The sequence below is a fragment of the Lynx rufus genome, unplaced genomic scaffold, assembly GCF_022079265.1.
Source record: "Lynx rufus isolate CCGP_SWC_20201006 ecotype Redwood Valley unplaced genomic scaffold, mLynRuf1.p SCAF_1, whole genome shotgun sequence".
Lineage (NCBI taxonomy): Eukaryota > Metazoa > Chordata > Mammalia > Carnivora > Felidae > Lynx > Lynx rufus.
Window position 1 is genome coordinate 1,792,997 of NW_025814823.1, and position 18,762 is coordinate 1,811,758.

General features: G+C 37.6%; 1 protein-coding gene across 5 annotated transcripts in view; it reads right to left on the reverse strand.

Moving 5' to 3' along the window:
* The window catches only part of XPO4 (exportin 4), a 117,567-nt gene that overhangs the window by 39,757 nt on the left and 59,048 nt on the right, over positions 1-18,762 (reverse strand). For all 5 annotated transcript variants that reach the window (XM_047077554.1, XM_047077546.1, XM_047077563.1 and 2 more), the window contains exons 7-9: positions 5,775-5,887; positions 585-742; positions 160-334 (exon numbers count right to left, since the gene is read on the reverse strand). In XM_047077554.1, the coding sequence (XP_046933510.1) occupies positions 160-334; positions 585-742; positions 5,775-5,887 (446 nt within the window). The remainder of the gene's footprint in view (positions 1-159; positions 335-584; positions 743-5,774; positions 5,888-18,762) is intronic.

Genomic DNA, 18,762 nt, shown 5'->3' on the forward strand with positions numbered 1-18,762 from the left:
TCTAAACACAGATTGCCAAATAATTTTCACATGTAAACAAAAATGCAATTTTAGCAATAGCTAGCATTTGCTTAATTACCTGTCATGAGAAATGTTGCAGAGGCATTGCAAATTTCCTTGTAAAAAACAGACACAATTTATTTTAAAACAGTCACTCACCACTTCTTCCAATGCAGCACTTCGCCCAAAAGAACAAGTGAGGTGTGTGAGACAGTTAACAAAGGACGAGAAAAGTTCATTTGGAATGGCAGTTAAAACATTTCGAGGGAACACAGTTATCAGGTTGCTGATAATGCTGGAGATTCCCACAGCTTCGGAATCTTCTATTTCAATTCTACAAATCAAGTAACGAGTATTATTAAGTGGCAGAAGAAAAGTCCCAAAAACTCATCTCCAAACATGCAAATATTATCACCTATTTGTTTTTCAAGGCATGTCTCTGTGTATTAATTTCAAATTACCCGCATAACTACACTTTAAAATATAAACAGGGAAAATCACTAGTTTCTTTTTCTCCTCTACTGTTAAACATAAAGAAAAAACTGAAAGCTCTTTTTTCAGTTATAAAGGGCAAGTATACCTACCCATTGATAGTATTCAGTAATCCCTCAATGAAGTGTGCTAGATAATCAACTTGTGAGCCTTCATCGGGGAAGATGGGTCCATGAAGAGAAGCTAACTGGGCAAGGCACTGAAGAGAATCTTGTGCCATATCTGAATCTTCTCTGATTTTTCGATGTACCTGTTAGAAAGAATTACTAATCCATAAAAATAAATTCTTCTTTTGTAAGGGTCACGTGTCTATCATGCCGAATGAGGTAAGAGAAAAATTCACTGTAGCTAGTTATTTCTAGAAAATTAATTCCTGAACCTAACTAAATTTGAAAATTGCCCCTCAGTCCACTTTACATTACAGGCCATGATTTTTTAAACATATCGAGTAATTTTTAACTGAGGGCTACCTACATTTTGAAAATTGAACTGTCTCCAGGATGTTATGACAAAGAGAGAAACAGATGCCAGCCAGTCAGACATACTGCCTTCTTCTAAAAACAGCAACGACGACAGTCATCTGTATTATGCTAACTATGCCTAGCTACAGCTTCTTGCTAAAGTTAGCAGACAAGTTCAATCAGGAGTATATAGATGCTGCTTTAGTAGAAGTAAACAGTTGTACACTTAGAAAAGCAATTTACCTTTCCATCACCAGACACTCACTCACTCAACTAGTATAAGCACACTCTTGCATTAACTCTAACATTGCCACAATTTGTCTGAATCTCATTTTATCATGTACACACTGCTATGAGTAAGGGCTAAACGTTTTTTTAATTTTACTTAGTCCACTTTAAGCCTCATCTAGATTTTATATCAGTGATGCAACACTGATGTGAAACACCTCGTACACAGTATTCTGTTTGAAGGACATCAATTACTGCTCCCTAATTTTACACTGTTATTAATATTCTCAGATTTTAAAGACGTTTCATTGCTTAAATCTGACACAATTAATCATAATTAAGGAAAATACACTTAGTAAAGAAATTACAGGGGCATCCGGGTGGCTCAGTCGGCCGAGTGGTTGACTCTTGGTCATGATCTCAGTTCCTGAGATCGAGCCCTGCGTCGGGGCTCTATGCTGACAGCAGGGAGCCCGTTTGGGATTCTCTCTCTCTCTCTCTCTCTCTCTCTCTCTCTCTCTCCCTCTCTGCACCCCTCCCTTGCTCGTGTGTGCTCTTGCTCTCTCTCAAAAATAAATAAACTTGGGGAAAAAAAAAGAACTTATAGGTATTTTTTATCTTAATCCACCAACCACATTGATGGCAACCATCTTCTATTTTCCACAAGCATTTGACTTCTCCAGCCCTTCTTTTCTTACACAAATTTCTTTGCTTTCTGAATGTCACAAAATTTTAAACACTTGTGCTCTATTTGTTTCAAGTTATGTTCACTTCAACTCTGAAATCATTTATAAATTACTTGCAGTTAGAATATTTCTTATAAATATTCACAGGTACACTTTTGGTACCCAGGTACACAGCAAACAGGTAATAAACCCTATTCACTGATTGATTTCATTACTCTTTAAACCTTGAACTTCTTAAGGCTCTAAGATATTTAAAATACTAAAGAGTTACAAAGTTCATTGAGACACTTGAAATACACCACCCTCTTTGGTCTCCAACAGGGGCTGGAAAACCACAGCCGATGGCCGAATCTGGCCTCCTGCTCATGTTTGTATGGCCTGTAGAATGGTTTCTACATATTTATATGGCTGGGAAGAACAAAACCAAAGAATAACAAAATCTCAAGACATATGACAATTAAACAAAATCCACATTTTGATGGCTGTTACAAAAGTTTTGCAGGAACACTGCCCCGCTTGTTTGTTTAGGTATCAGCTATGCTGCTTCTGCTCTACAAAGGGCTTCTGTACTACAAAGGCAGAGCTGAACAGCTGCCTCAGAGAACAGGTGACCAGCAAAGCCTAATGTTTACTACCTGGCCTTTACAGAAAAAGTCTGCCAATCCCTGGTCTAGAATAACACAAATGTTTCCCAAAATATGTTCTATTACATTTTAAGTTTTATATAGTAAAAGTATAATGCGCAAATTCATATAATCTACATTGTCCAGTTCATGAACTTTTGAACACAACTCATTTTTAAGTTCCTTATCTGAAAAGTATAACTCAATTTCATCATGCTGTCTAACCTAATCAACATTTAAGCATGTTATCCAGGGGTACATTCAACCAATGGATACAATGCAATCTGGGACAATAGAGGCTTTCTTTTCCACCAATAGAGAGCCAAATGGTTATTCACTACTGGTCCAGAAGTGAGGAATCAAAAGAAATGATGAGTGAAACGGCTAATCTGATGATGTAATACAATCAAATAAAAATAAAGAACTACCACAGAGCCTGCATGTACTGTTCAAACTTAATTTATGTTCTCTGAAATGTGAACCATATAAAACTCATGATACATAATGATTAGTTCTTGCGTAATACAGCAGACTCCTGCCCTTCTTCCAATGTCACCCTTACAAAGGAGTTCTTCCGCAACGGAACCATGTGACACAAATTAAAAACTGAATTCATCACCTGAGTAGGGAAAGCAGAGGGCTAAGGAAACGCAAAGTCTAACAGAACACCCACAGAGGTGAATGGTGAAGCAAGACAAGAATAAACAGAAGCAAGTCAGTAAGACGATAAATTCTACTGGAACATGCTGAATCTGAGATGTTTGTAGGCCTTCCAAATTAAAACATCCAGTAAGCACTTGGATTATAAGGCTCTGGAACTTTGGAGCAGCCTGTGCTGAATATAGATTTAGGAGTCATCGGTGCAGAAGTGGCACTTGAAGTCCTACGTGTGGAAGAGATAGTCCGAGGAGAGTGTATACAGTCGGCAGGGTTGAGAACTGAGACAGAACACTAGCAGTTTGGCAATGAGCAGAGAAAAACAGAGAGCATAAATGAGGTCAAGAAGGATCAGCCAAGAAGGTAGGAGGAAAAACTAACCAGAGTGGTTTTTCCAATACCTCGTGGAAGGAAGGAAAACTGAGACATCTGTAAACTTCTGAGGGGCAGAATGTCACCTCGAGTGTTCCTCGATTCAGATGTGACCAACATATTTAAAGTCTTAATTCCGTTCAATAGTGTATTTATGTCTATATACTCAAATCTAGAGAAACGAGGATAACCAACGGAACACTGCTTTCTATTCGGTAACGAACTCACGACTGAAAATAAGTTTAACAAAACCCGAACGACATAAAAAGATTAGCCCCACTGTCATCTCTGTAACAATTTACAAACTAAAGTTGCTTCTCAACTCCTCAAACGAAAGCACCAGGCCCCAGACACAAAACTGCTAAAATGACAATGCAAAAAGGGTTAACTTTCAGGCTGAGAAGCCATCTGCGTGTGGTGGTTCACAGCTGACAGCAACAGCTGTCTGCTTTGTCTAGACAGCTGCTCGGATTCGGGGTAGCTGTTTCCAGTACCGCCAGCAAGTTTTGCACCTTTTCAGAAACTGCTGGAATGGGCTCTTCTTTCAGTCAAACGAACAACACAAAGAAGTGAACTCGGATACGTATCGAAACAATTTCTGTCAGATACGGCAGGCGCTAGAACCTGTTAATTTAGTTACAACTGCCTCTTTGATACTGATATGCTTTCGGTCACCGTTGCTCCGATTTACAGAATATACTGCAAGGTAATGAAGTCCCAGCATTTCTACAGAAAACATTTTTATGTATACAACCATGGACGAACAACGTTATTCTAGGTATTTTAAAATACGTACCATAGAACTACAATATTTTAAATGGTTCAATCGAGAAGGGAACGCAGTTGTAAGGACAGTAAATAATATTTTTCAAACGAATAAAAAGGTGAGAAACTAAAATGGTTGGGATTAAAACAGCTTCCATTTTTTTCTTCTTAACTGGTCTTCATTGGACTTTTGCCCCAGTCATTACATCTAACTTGTGTGCTTAGGCTATTAACAGGAAATCAACATCCCTCTCCCCTCCACACATACATTTCTTTCACCAGCCTTTGACTATTACAGTGGGGACCCTCATGAACAAACATGGGAACGTACAGCCTTCTTTTTTAAAATTTTTTGATAGAGACAGAGCGTGAGTAGGGGGAAGGGCAGAGGAAGGGGGAGACACAGAATCCGAAGCAGGCTCCAGGCTCTAAGCTGTCAGCACAGAGCCCGACGCGGGGCTCGAACTCAGGAACCGCGAGATCGTGACCTGAGCCCAAGTCGGCCGCTTAAGACTGAGCCACCCAGGTGCCCCGAGCCTACTTCTTTCTAGCAAATAATAAACAAGACCATGTGAAGTTATAATCGAAATAAATTGCTATTCAAAAACACTACCTTGACCCACGACTGATAAATGAGCACATAAAGTACACTCTACTCTGTTACGGCAGTTCTTCGAGTGTCGTCCAGGGATCCTGACACATTGCGAAGACCACGTCAGGTTGTGTGTAAGGGCAAAACTGTTTCCACACTGGTACTAACACACTGTCACACATGTATACAGTGGAGTTTCCTCCAGGTTACTTGACCTGTAATATTACAACCAGCTGGACGTAGAAGCAGATCTGAGAACCGGTCTTCAGTTAAGCATGACAACAGAGTTTTACAAAAATATAAAACAATGCCACTCTTCAGTAAACTTTTCTTTTTCCAAAAATACAGCTATCTGTTCATTAAAATGTTATTTACGTTAATATGTAATGGTTTGGGTACTATTTTTTTTTTCTAAGATTTTAAGTAATCTCCCCACCCAACAGGGGGCCTGAACCCACAATCCTGAGATCAAGAATCACATGCTCCACTGACTGAGCCAGCCACATGCCCCTCCCGTTGCTACTTTTACATGAATCAACAAATCATTTTTTAAACTTTTTCGTTTGAAATTTTAATGTGGTAAATATTAGTAGTTATATCCCCATAAACAAAAGCTCTTCGGGGTCTTCAATAATTTTTAAGAATGTAAAGGTCTTCTGAGATCAAAAAGTCTGAGAATATCAGCTCCAAGATATTCATACTTCTATAACACTTTTATAAATTACCAAGAACATTTCTCTGTAATTTCTATTTAAGCAGATGTATCGATTAGGAGAGAAGGGTTTAAAGGAGAAAAGCAACCTGTCCTGTTTTACTTAGGACAAACACAGAAGCATGTACTCTTTTCAGTGGCACTCTTCCTTGGCCTTCACCACCAGAAATGAAAAGCAAGACTTACTGTGAAAAACAGCTCCATAACTCTGCTATCCAGAAGAGTCTCCCGCCAGGACTCTGTTGGCTTTAACAGCACATTTTGTGAAGATTCAAACATAGCTATATAATGTCTGCCCAGTTATCTGGTGTCAAGGTCAACAACAATAACATTCTTACTTTGTCTAAAGTATAAGTATATCCTAAATATAACAGGAGCCATCCAGAAAGAATGTAATGGAAACAGTTTAAGCCTCTTCACACATGCTACATAATTCATGCATGAAGCTTAGGAATAAAAGGCATTAAGTGCTTAAAAAAAAAAAAAAAGAAAGAACTCTACAGAAATATAAGGTAACAGTTTCATCAGAACTACATGTCATGCTGCAGGGATATAAAAACTTCGATGATCAGAGATGCTAATGGTGGCAACAGAAGGAAAAACATGCATGTAAAACAGATGTCAAAATACAAGCAAAAAAGGAAAATCAATTTCTGCATATTTATCCCACCATTTCCCCCCAATATCTTAAAACAGCTCAAACCACATATACAAAATGAGTCTCACAATAGACTACCTGGAAAAACAGCATTTCCACAAGAAATATATTATTTGGGAAACAAAAAAAGAACAAGAATATACAGCATACTGAAGCAGAAAAACTCCCACATATTAGGTTATGCAAACACCACTTCCAGACAAATACCTAGTTCACAGACAACTCTACAGGTGCTCATTTACAATTCCCATGGACTAAAAAGCCACTTTGCTGGTGCTCAAGTGTTTCAACATCAAACGTACCCCGAATAGAATAGCATCTTCGCCATATAGAAGTTAACCAGTAACCATCACATATTTCTAAGTGTGCACGAACATAATTCACTCAATGACACTGATGTAGAAACTGAGGTTTTAAGGAAAGGGAGAGCTGTCTGGGCATAAACACAGTAGTTATGCCAGTGCACTGGTAACAAATGTCCAGCTAAGTACATCAACTAAGGCAACATTTGCATCACTCAATGAGAAATTTCACCAACAGTTATCCAAAACTGCAGCTTCCAAAAATCAGACACAAGTTCAAATGCTGTATTTTCATTAAAGCCCAAATCATTAACAGAGAATATTAAAAGACCGTGATAATGCTGTGGAAACTATTTTATAAAAGATTATTACTTAACTCTCTTTTGAAATATCTAATATTTTGTCTCTGTAGAGCAAGGGGGAAACGGCGAATTGTTTCAGAAGTCTGCTTGCTTGTTTCTGAAAAAATATTTCTGCTCCAAAAACGTTCTGCAACTCCATCTGACTGATGAATAAAAGTGAAACTCAAGTCAGAGTCACTTAAATTTCATTTTCTCTTCCTTCATCTGCCACCTTGTGGAGGTGCAGGGAACGGGTTGGAAGCCACAAGAAGAACTATTAGAACTGGGAATGGAGTAAGCCTGGGTTTTGAAAAGACGGAAAAAAAAATCAGCCCACAAATGCTAAGCTTTAGTGTGTCAATAGTTATTAAAATGATTTCACTTTCTCACCAGGCACCTATTTTGGTCTCACGTTATTCACAGTGTGTTGTGCACTCAGAATATGCGGGCTGAATACTACGTATTTTATTTAACATGTCTAAAAACAAAGGCTTATCTTTTAGAGAAACAAAATGAAATATTCGTGGATGAAACCACATAATGTCTAGGATTTGCTTCACAATTATCTAAGGACGGAAGAGTACAGATGAAACAAGAATTTAAAGCTGTTGAAGCTGGGTATTTATTTTCGTACATCTTTGAAATTTTCCACAATAAAAGGTTGGAGCATAAAAAAAGGAGGAGGCTTGAGCATAGGAAATAAAGTACCTGAGTAAGGCAATAAATTCTTTGCGCTTCATAAAACCGATTTCACTTCATCTTTTCCAGTTTTATTCCCCTTAAATTTCAATGTCCCGTTTTATTAATAAAAAGGTAATGATTTTGATATATACTGTTCATTAATGGAAAATATTTATTACTTATGCTAAGTACTATGTTGAGCAGAGATGCATAAAGAAAATCGTGACAATCCAGTTCCAATTTTTTAGGAGTTTGCAAACTTACATTAAAATGGTAACAAATTGTTATTTTGTTGAATATCCAGATCTAACAAACTAAATACACGTGTATAATTTTACTAAATATTTTCACCGAGAAAAATAACAATTTATTAATACTTTATATGCTTACATAAGGTATAGATTTCTTTTTTAAAAATTTTTTCAACGTTTTTATTTTATTTTTGGGACAGAGAGAGACAGAGCATGAACAGGGGAGGGGCAGAGAGAGAGGGAGACACAGAATCGGAAACAGGCTCTAGGCTCTGAGCCATCAGCCCAGAGCCCGACGCAGGGCTCGAACTCCCGGACCGCGAGATCGTGACCTGGCTGAAGTCGGATGCTTAACCGACTGCGCCACCCAGGCGCCCCAGGTATAGATTTCTTTTTAAGTTAGGGGGATATGAGACACATTCACATAACCATAGTAAAGTGGTTAGTCTCAAAGGAGACCATTTGCCCATTTTCTTGTCAATACAGCCACCCAGGCAGCCAGCAAACGCAAGCTGCTCTAAGAAAGGCAAATACTTCAGGTGCTGGTCAACTGCCAGAGAAAGTTAAAATCTATAACCCCGAAGAACGCTACACAGACAGTTTAAGCACAGAGGGAGAATACTGGGAGAATACTGGCAGAAGTAAAGGGAGCAATACCTACGGAGTTTGCTAGTCTTGGAAATAAGGCAAATCTCATTCCAAGAGGGTAAAGAATCTCCCATATCCTAACTAGGCCAGTTCTAGTCGACAAGGGGTTGGCCACTGTTCTTCAGTGAGTGGAAGGTGAAAACTTCAAAGATTAGTAAGTATTGCAAAAGGAAACAAAACCTAAACCAAGATACTTGTTTAATTCTCTTTTCTACCCTTGATTTAGAAAATGTATATGCTCCATAAATTCTTTTGGATATCAAAGATTTATATTAAGAGAAAATGGAAAGACATACATTCAAGGGAGGGCTTTCTCCAGGTATGAAATGGACATAATTGCAATTGCTCACCTAAACATAGGGTTCAAAATAATCTTCAAATATTTAATTTTTTAAAAATCCTGGTTTCAGCTTCCCTGATCTTGGTCTGTTTTAAGCATACTTTTCCTGGTGCCTCGTATGTATGGCCAAATTTGCTCTAAAAGCTGACAATCAGCGTATTTTTTAAATGATGTTAATTCCTTACATTTTGCTAACAGCACATGGAGATCTGTGAGGTTAATATCTGACACCTGTCAGGAAATACCTTTCCCCCCAGTTATTTTAAATTTCATTTGAGTTTTGTTTTCCAACTCCAAACCTAGAAGGGACTTTTATCTCTGGCATGATATTTGCCTTCTACTAGAAAGCTCATTTATAACACACTTTGCTAAGAGGTTACCCTAACTGTTCTTTGAAGAATTCCTCTACAACACTGCAAACTTAACTACCTTCTCTTTTAAGTCAGCCCAGCACAGCCACTAACACCATTTCATCATAATAAAAGTGCACATATACTCCCGTTGGTACAGTAAGATACAACCACATGTATCCATGTGACCATTCCCAAAAGCATTTTAATAAAAACTTGAAAAAAAAACAAAACAAAAACAAAGCAAAAACAAAGCAGTGTCATAATAATGGATGGAGCAAATTTTTAAGAACAGAGCTGTTCAGACAAGAAAGACATGTTTTAGGTGGCAGACTGTGCTGTGAGCTGCTGAAGTGCTTGCCTTTGAATGAGAGGCTCTGAGGGTCCTTCCGAGTACTTGAAATACTGTTACTATGGATGTACAAGTATTACTTTGCAATTAAAAAAAAAAAGTGAGAAGCACATCACAGTGTGAAAAGAACAGTCATATACAGATCTGGACCACATCTGTACACTCAAAATGTAAAAAATTCAGGTATTTCAATTTTTAATTTGTTACTGCCAATTCACTATTTCTCTGTGTGTGTGTATGTATATATATATACATATATATATGTGTGTATATATATATATATATATATATATGACACCCCAAAATATCACTTCTCCAGATAATTCATAGTGTAGCTTGCTTTAAAAACAAAACAAAGACTACCTCTAAAATTCAGAGATCTATCTAGCATTTCTATTCTTAAGACAACAATTTAAAATGATGTCAAGTTTAAGTAAAGCAAAAGTTTCTTTGAAAAACAAGTTTCCTTTTCAAAAGTTTTGATTTATACCACTACATTAACGTGTCATAATATCTAAATATTATACTGCTTTATCTTTTTTATCCAAATGTGTCACTAATGAAAGAAAAGTCTGACAATGAAATGATTATTTACTAATTAATCATTCATCATACATTTTATACGCCTGTCAGATTTTACAAGACGTATAAGTCACAACAGATTGATACTGGTTAAACAGCTATCATTTACCAAAATCTGCATCAGATTCTAAATCGAGAATCTTCTTGGGCTATGGCTTTAAACATTTATCTACAATAAATACTGAACTCAAGTAATTTATATTTAAAAAAAATTTTTTTTTCAACGTTTATTTTTATTTTTATTTTTGAGACAGAGAGAGAGCATGAATGGGGGAGGGTCAGAGAGAGAGAGGGAGACACAGAATCTGGCTTGAACTCACGAACCGCGAGATCATGAGCTGAGCCGAAGTCGGACGCTTAACCCACTGAGCCACCCAGGCGCCCCAATAATTTATATTTTGTATCAGAATAATTCATTTGTAACCAAAGAAAATAAAGTGCAGTAAGACAGCCATACAGAGAGCTGCTTTCAGTCTTTTAACGATCCTATGTCTTTTCAAAAATCTGTCATCCACATCTAATCTTACTTTACCTTCCCACACTTTCACCAGATTCAAAAATCACGAGTTACAGGACAATGATGTCTCTGTCACTGTACCAAATAGAAGCCCGCAAGGGTTCAAATTCTGAAGTGCTAAAACCCAAGCAGTCATCTAAGCTCAACACTATCTTAACCCTCTAGAAAATCAGCTGTAGTCAGATGTAAATTCAACTGCACCTCAGAACAGTGAAGTATTAACTCTATGTTCTCTACCCTCTCTTCACAACGATCCTATCGAGCTCTAAAATTCTCTTAGGGAAAGCTCAGCAAATTCTAAGAACTCAAAGGCATATAAATGTACCACCTGTCCTATTTTATAACTATATGACCAGAGACAAACACACTAGGCTAAGACCCAGAAGGACAGAATCGAATCCCACCCTGCTACGGAGAGTCACCGGAGTCCCGAGCAACAAGTCTTGAGGTTTGAAACAACAAACGGTATTATCAGTAAGCACATATCTTAATACAAGAGGAGAAAAGTCATCTTTGGAAATACACGGGTCCTTATGTATGCAAATAAGTTCTTGTTGGTCTAACATCTTTAGTAAGGGTATCGTCTTGTGGCGGTAGCAGACTGTAAAAAGTCGATGAGTTATACAGTAACTGCGAATCATCCTCGAGCAACTGCAGAGAGTCTGAGAATTCCCACAGCCTTTTCTTATAAATACTTCATGATATAGGAAGATCCTGTGGCAACAATGAACGTTTTACAAAAGTAATAAAAACTTTCATTTCTCCATCTTCCCATATTCTTTTTAAGCTACCTCATTTGTAAAACCAAGCTTCAGAAGCAAAGGGAAGGCAAGTTTTTCTTCTTAAATATTTAACCTCTGTCACTATAAATTCTTCTAACAACAAAAACGGCTATTTCTCTTTCTGGCACAACACAGAACCAATGAGCCCAGGCTTAGTAAGACAGCATTCAGTCCAAGTAACCAAAAGTCCTTTGAAATAAAGGAGAACTGACCTCACCTGAATGTTTTCCCAAGCCTTCCCTGCAAATAGTAACATCGGCTTTACTGGAAATCCTAATTTAGGTGAAGGCTTCTATATCCCATTACTATTTTATGATCCAGTTAGCTTTACCCAAGAGACAGAGTTGAAATTTTTTTTTATCAAAACCGAATCAGATCCACAAAAATAGAATATCAATAAAAGGCAGTGGAACCAAACTAAAACAAGAAGTATTAAAGCCAACATACCAAACATACCTGCCAAACATTCTTATTACAAATGATACTGTCATTTATGATTAGCATTGCCAAAACCCTTAAGCATTTATGGACACCAGGTGAACTACTAGCTAAACAATCTTAGCAGCAAAAACAGACATCCAAGAACTGAAATAACACTTCAGAATCAAATCACCTTACCTCAATAATTAAATAACATATATTTGCTAAGCATCTATTACTACATGCCAGACTGTGCAAGGTGCTGAAACAACACAGTGAACAAAAAACATGACCCATGTTCTCATGAACTTCTAAATGAGTAAACAGATTTACTCAAATAAGCTACAAATGAAAACTTACAGCTGAGAAGTGAGCCAAGAGGAGAAAATCACACATAACACGCATATGAGAAACCACAGCAAAAGAAACCTGATTCAAGGTCCACAACTGCGGCACACTTAGGAGGTGATCAGGCGAAGGGGAGGGGTCCAGGCGGAAAAACCCACGTGGGAAGGTGCCGTGGCAGAAAGGAAACGGCCTGAGAGAACAGCTTCACCAAATGAGCAAACAAGAGTTTTGAGAAAGAGGCAGAAATCAAACCACCCAGGACTGTAGAGCCCGTTTTTCAATTGGGATGATCCCATGACAGAGGATCACAGGACTGGGGACACTTTCTTTGGACAGTAGTGATCTGCAACAGAATGAAAAGCAGGTGGATTCTGTCTCAGTTTCCTTCAGCAGACTGAGATCGGGGCACAATGGCTGAGTAATTATGATTAGCTCAATGGGCCAGGGGGTGATTCTAACATCTACCACAACCCAGGAGCCTAGTATACGTTGCTCCACCAGCCCGGGGTGGAGGACACTTTCATAAATCACCTTCTACACATGTAAAACCTAAATATAATAAGTCCTGAATAAAAATAAGGGTTTGCAGATGACACTGTATATATAATACTATTTTTAATCCACTAAACATGATATTTGAGCTAATAAACAAATTCAGCAACATTACATAGTACAAGATTAACACTAAAAATGTATTTCTAGGGGCGCCTGGGTGGCTCAGTGGTTAAATGTCCAACTTCGGCTCAGGTCATGATCTTGCGGTCCTTGAGTTCAAGCCCCGCGTCGGGCTCTGTGCTGACAGCTCAGAGCCTAGAGCCTGCTTCGGATTCTGTGTCTCCCTCTCTCCTTGCCCTTCCCCTGCTTGCTCGCTCACTCTCTCTCCCTCTCAAAAATAAACAAATAAACATTAGAAACAAGTTTTAAACTGTATTCCTATGTACTAACAATGAATATGAAAATAATTTTAAAATCAACTCCATTTATAATTGAATTAAAAAGAATAAAATATACATGAATGAAGTTGACAAAAGAATTCCAAACGTTCTACTCCAAAAACTATAAAATATTGTTGGAAGAAGTTAAAGATCTAAATAAACGGAAAGATATCCCATGTTCATGGACCAGAAAATTTAATAATGTTAACATGACAATACTCCCAAAATTCATCTACAGATTTAGCACAATACCTATATCAAAATCCCAGCTGCCTTTCCTGCAGAAATTGATAAACTGATCCTAAATTTCATATGGAAATGCAAGGGACACAGAGAAGATAAAATAATCTTCAAAAAAAGAACAAAGTTAGAGGACTCACACTTCCTGATTTCAAAACTTACTACAAAGCTACAATAATCAAGACACTGTGGCAGTGGCACAGTAAGACATAAAGACCAACGGAACAGAAATAAGGAGCCAGAAACACACTGTCACATTTACAACTGGAAAATACTTTTTTTCAACAAATGATACAGGAACAACAGGATATTCAGCAAAAAAATGAAACTGGATCTTCACCTTTCACCATATACAAAAACTAACTTAAAATGATGACAGACCTAATGTATGACTGACCTAACTGTATGGGCTAAAAAACCATAAAACTCTTAGAAGAAAATACAAGATTAAACCTTTGTGACCTTAAGAACAAGAATAAAGTTAGGGCGCCTGGGTGGCTCAGTTGGTTGAGCATCCCAACTCTTAATTTCAGATCAGGTCATGATCCCAGGGTCACGGGATCGAGCCCCACATTGGGTTCTATGCTAAGTGTGCTTGAGATTCATATTCTCTCTCTCTCTCCAACTCCCTTCTCCTTTGCTCCTGCATTCTAAAAATAAAGGACAAGGACAAAGTCAGAGTACTGACACAATCCAACTTACTATAAAGCTACAATAATTAAGACAGTGTGGTACTGGAAAAAGAATGGACAAATAGATAAATGGAACAGATAAAGAGATTAGAAACAGACCCACATAAATATAGTCAAATAATCTTTAATAAAGGGGCAAAGGTAATACAATGGGGTAAAGACAGTCTTTTCAACAAATAATGTTTGAACAACTGGACCTTTAATGCAAAAAAAAACAAAAAAAACAAAAGCAAATTTAGACACAAACCTTACACCCTTTACAAAAATTTACTCAAAACGCATCACAGACCGAAATGTAAAACACAAAACTAAAACTCCTAGAATACAGGAGAAAATCTAGACGAACAATGACTTGACAATGCCCTTTTAGATACAATACCAAAGTCACGATCCAGGACAGAAAAAAATGGTAGGATGAGCTTCATTAAAATTAAAAACTTCTGCTCTGTGAAGGAAATGTTAACAGAATAAGACAGTAAGCCACAGATTAGTCGAATATATTTGCAAAAGATATTTCTGGTAAAAGACTATTATACTATCCCAAACCCACAAAAACCTTTAAAGTTCAACAATAAGAAAAACAGCCTGGTTGAAAAAACGGGCCAGACCTTACCAGACACGTCACCAAAGATATACAGATGGCAGTAAGCACGTGGAAAGATGCTCCACGTCGTGGTCACCAGGGATATATGCAAATTAAAACAACAGTAAGATACCAGTACAACCTACCCCTTTGGCCAAAATCTAGAACAGACAACACCAAATGCTTACAAGGACGTGCGGCTGAAGGAACACTCATTCCTTGCTGGTGGGAGTGCAGAACCGTGCAGCCACTTTTGAGGTCAGTTTGGCAGTTTCGTATAAAACTAAACATACTCTTACCAAACAATCCAGCAATTGTGCTCCTGGGCATTTACATAAAGGAGCTGAAAATTTTTGTTCACACAAAAACCTGCAAATGCATGTGGAGCCATTACTGCTAAAACTTAGGGGGAAAGAAGGATACGGGAAATCTCTACCTTCTGCTCAATAGTGCTATGAAACTAAAATTCCTCTTCAAAAAGTCTATTAAAAAAAAATCTCTCTTGGGAATACAAGCTGGTGCAGCCGCTCTGGAAAACAGTATGGAGGTTCCTCAAAAAGCTGAAAGTCGAACTACCCTACGACCCAGCAATCGCACTATTAGGTATTTACCCAAGGGATACAGGTGTGCTGTTTCGAAGGGACACAGGCACCCCCGTGTTTATAGCAGCACTATCGACAATAGCCAAAGTAAGGAAAGAGCCCAAATGTCCATTGATGGATGAATGGATAAAGAAGATGTGTGTGTGTGTGTGTGTGTGTGTGTGTATGTAAATATATATATGTAAATATATATAAAATATACATGTGTACGTACATACATATAATATATATATAGGATACTGAACATATATAATATATATACACACATACATACATACACACAATGGAGTATTACTCGGCACTCAAAAAGAATGAAATCTTGCCATTTGCAACTACGTGGATGGAACTGGAGGGTATTATGCTAAGTGAAATTAGTCAGAGAAAGGCAAAAATCATATGACTTCACTCATATGAGGACTTAACAGATGTCAAGAAGAGACAAAACAGATGAACATATGGGAAGGGAAACAAAAATAATATCAAAACAGGGAGGGGAACAAAACAAAAGAGACTCATAAATATGGAGAGCAAACAGAGGGTCACTGGAGGGAGTGGGCGGGGAGGGGGATGGGCTAAATGGGTAAGGGGAATTAAGTAATCTACTCCTGAAATCATTGTTGCACTGTATGCTAATTTGGATATAAATTTAAAAAAATAAAATTAAAAAAAATCTTTCTGACCTTAAGTTATATACAGAGCTGTCTTATAAATATATCCAAAAGCAGAAACAAAAGAAAAACAGATAAATCAGACATGAAAATTAAAAAATTTCTATGTTTCAAAGGCCATTACCAATAAAGTAAAAAAGACAACCAACAAAATAGGAGACTTACTTTAGATTTTAATAATATATACAGGACTCTTACAACTCAAAGATTAAAAAAAATACTAACTCAATTTAAAAATGAACAAAGGATCTAAACAGATATTTCTTTAAAGATACACAAATGACCAAAAAAAAAAAAAAAAAAAAATGATGCTCAATAGCATTTATCAATAGGGTAAGGCAATTCTTAGCCACCACAAGATACCACTTTGTATGAAACAATATGGTTATAAACAAAAAAACAGAAACAAATGTTGGTAAGGATGCAGACAAAATGGAATACTCATATACTACAATGTTAATGCAAAAGTAGTGTAGGTATTGTGGAAAACAGTCTGATAGTTCCTCAAAATGTTAAGTAACAGTTATCATATGACCTAGTAATTCCACTCCTGCATATACACCCAAGAGAAATGGAAACATACATCCACGAGTATGGAAAAAGATGTTCCCAGCAGCAGCATTCTGTACTGGAAATTATTTTAAAACAATGGAAAGAACTCAAATGACCATCGACTGATCAGATGAACAGAGAAATAAAACAGTACTATGCACACAGTGGAATATTACTTGGCAATAAAAAGGAATGGAATACTGATACATGCTACAACATGAATAAACCTCAAAAACATGCCACATAAAAGTGACAAAAAACCCACGTATTGTATGGTTCCATTTATTTATTTATTTATTTATTTATTTATTTATTTATTTAATGTTTTATTTATTTTTGAGAGAATGAGAGAGAGAGAGAGAGAGAGAGAGAGAGAGAGAGAGAGAGAGAGAGGGCGAGCACGTGATCAGGGGAGGGACAGAGAGAAAGAGAGACACAGAATCCGAAGCAGGCTCCAGGTTCTGAGCCATCAGCACAGAGCCTGACGTGGGGCTCAAACCCATGAACTTCAAGATCATGACCTGAGTTGAGGTCAGATGCTTAACATTAGACCGAGCCACCCAGGCACCCCTGTATGGTTCCATTTAAATAAAACATCCAGAATAACAATTATCTATAGAGACAAAATGTGGATTAGCAGTTGCTATTAAAAGGGAGTGGAGGTGAGTGGGAATGCAGGGTGGGAATGTTAAAGGGTATGCTATGGGGTTTCTTATTGGAGTGATAAATATTCCCTCTATCAATGGTGGTGATGGTTGCACAACTCTGAGTAAACTTTAAAGAAAACACTTAACTGTACATTTTAAATGTGTGACTTGTATGATTTGTGAATTATATCACAATGCCTTTAAAAAAACAATATATCTTAGGTCTCAAAATTTATGCTATGTCCACATGTATCTTTTTTTTAAAAATTCCAAACTTAAGTTTTTATTTTTTTTTATTTTCTTTTAAATTTTTTTTTTTTCAACGTTTATTTATTTTTGGGACAGAGAGAGACAGAGCATGAACGGGGGAGGGGCAGAGAGAGAGGGAGACACAGAGTCGGAAACAGGCTCCAGGCTCTGAGCTGTCAGCACAGAGCCCGACGCGGGGCTCGAACTCACGGACCACGAGATCATGACCTGAGCCGAAGTCGGCCGCTTAACCGACTGAGCCACCCAGGCGCCCCAAACTTAAGTTTTTAAATATGAATCCTCAATTAAGAATACAGTTGTAGGGCTTTGTTTTTTTAATGATTTTATTTTTAAGTAATCTCTACACCCAATGTGGGGCTTTAACCCACAATCCCAAGATCAAGAGTCACACGGGGGCACCTGTGTGGCTCAGTCAGTTGAGCTTCTGACTTCGGCTCAGGTCATGATCTTGCAGTTTGTGGGTTCAAGCCCCGCATCAGGCTCTGTGCTGACAACTCGGAGCCTGGAGCCTGCTTCGGATTCTGTGTCTCCCTGTCTCTGCACCTACCCTGCTAGCACTCTGTCTATCTCTCTGTCTGCCTCTCTCAAAAATAAACAAACATTTTAAAAAAACCTTTTTATTTTTAAGGAAAAAAAAAAAGTTACATGTTCTATTCTTGGTGCCCCAAGAATACTTTTAATGAAACCACAAGACATAATGTACCAAGTAGACATTTTAGATGACTTATAAACATGGGTTTAAAATGTTAAAGTCTTCCATATATGACAATTCCCCACTTCCTTCTTTTTTGTGAAGGAAATTGATATATAATGAGGAATATTTACCATCCTCAGTGGATTAAAAAATAGAGAGCCTGGGGGCTCCTTGGTGGCTCAGTGGGTTAAGTGTCTGACTTCGGCTCAGGTCATGATCTCATGGTTCATGGGTTCAATCCCCAAGTCAGGCTCTGTGTTGACAGCTCAGAGCCTGGAGCCTGCTTCGAATTCTCTGTCTCCCTCTCTCTGTCCCTTCCCCTCTCACACTCTCTCTCTCAAAAATAAATAAATGTTAAAAAGAGAGCGCACGCGCCTAAGATTAAAAATGCAAAAGACTATAGTATATCATGTTTACCCCAATTAGATTACATTTCCATTACTTTCATACAGTTAATGCTACACATTTAGATGTGGATAAATGTTTTGGTGGTTAGGGCAGAGAACTTTCAAAGGTTATCTAGCTCTTTTTTGCATTCCATTCCAATATGTTGGTTACTTACCTATCCTAGTGTAGGATTAGCCATCAAAACAGATGTGAAGAGAGAGAAAAGGCCTAATTCCCTCTAACAAGCAACTTAAAAATCCGATTCAAGGCTGAGCTGCAGAATCACAATAATAATATTAATCACTGGTATATCCACCAGAACTGTCTAGGGT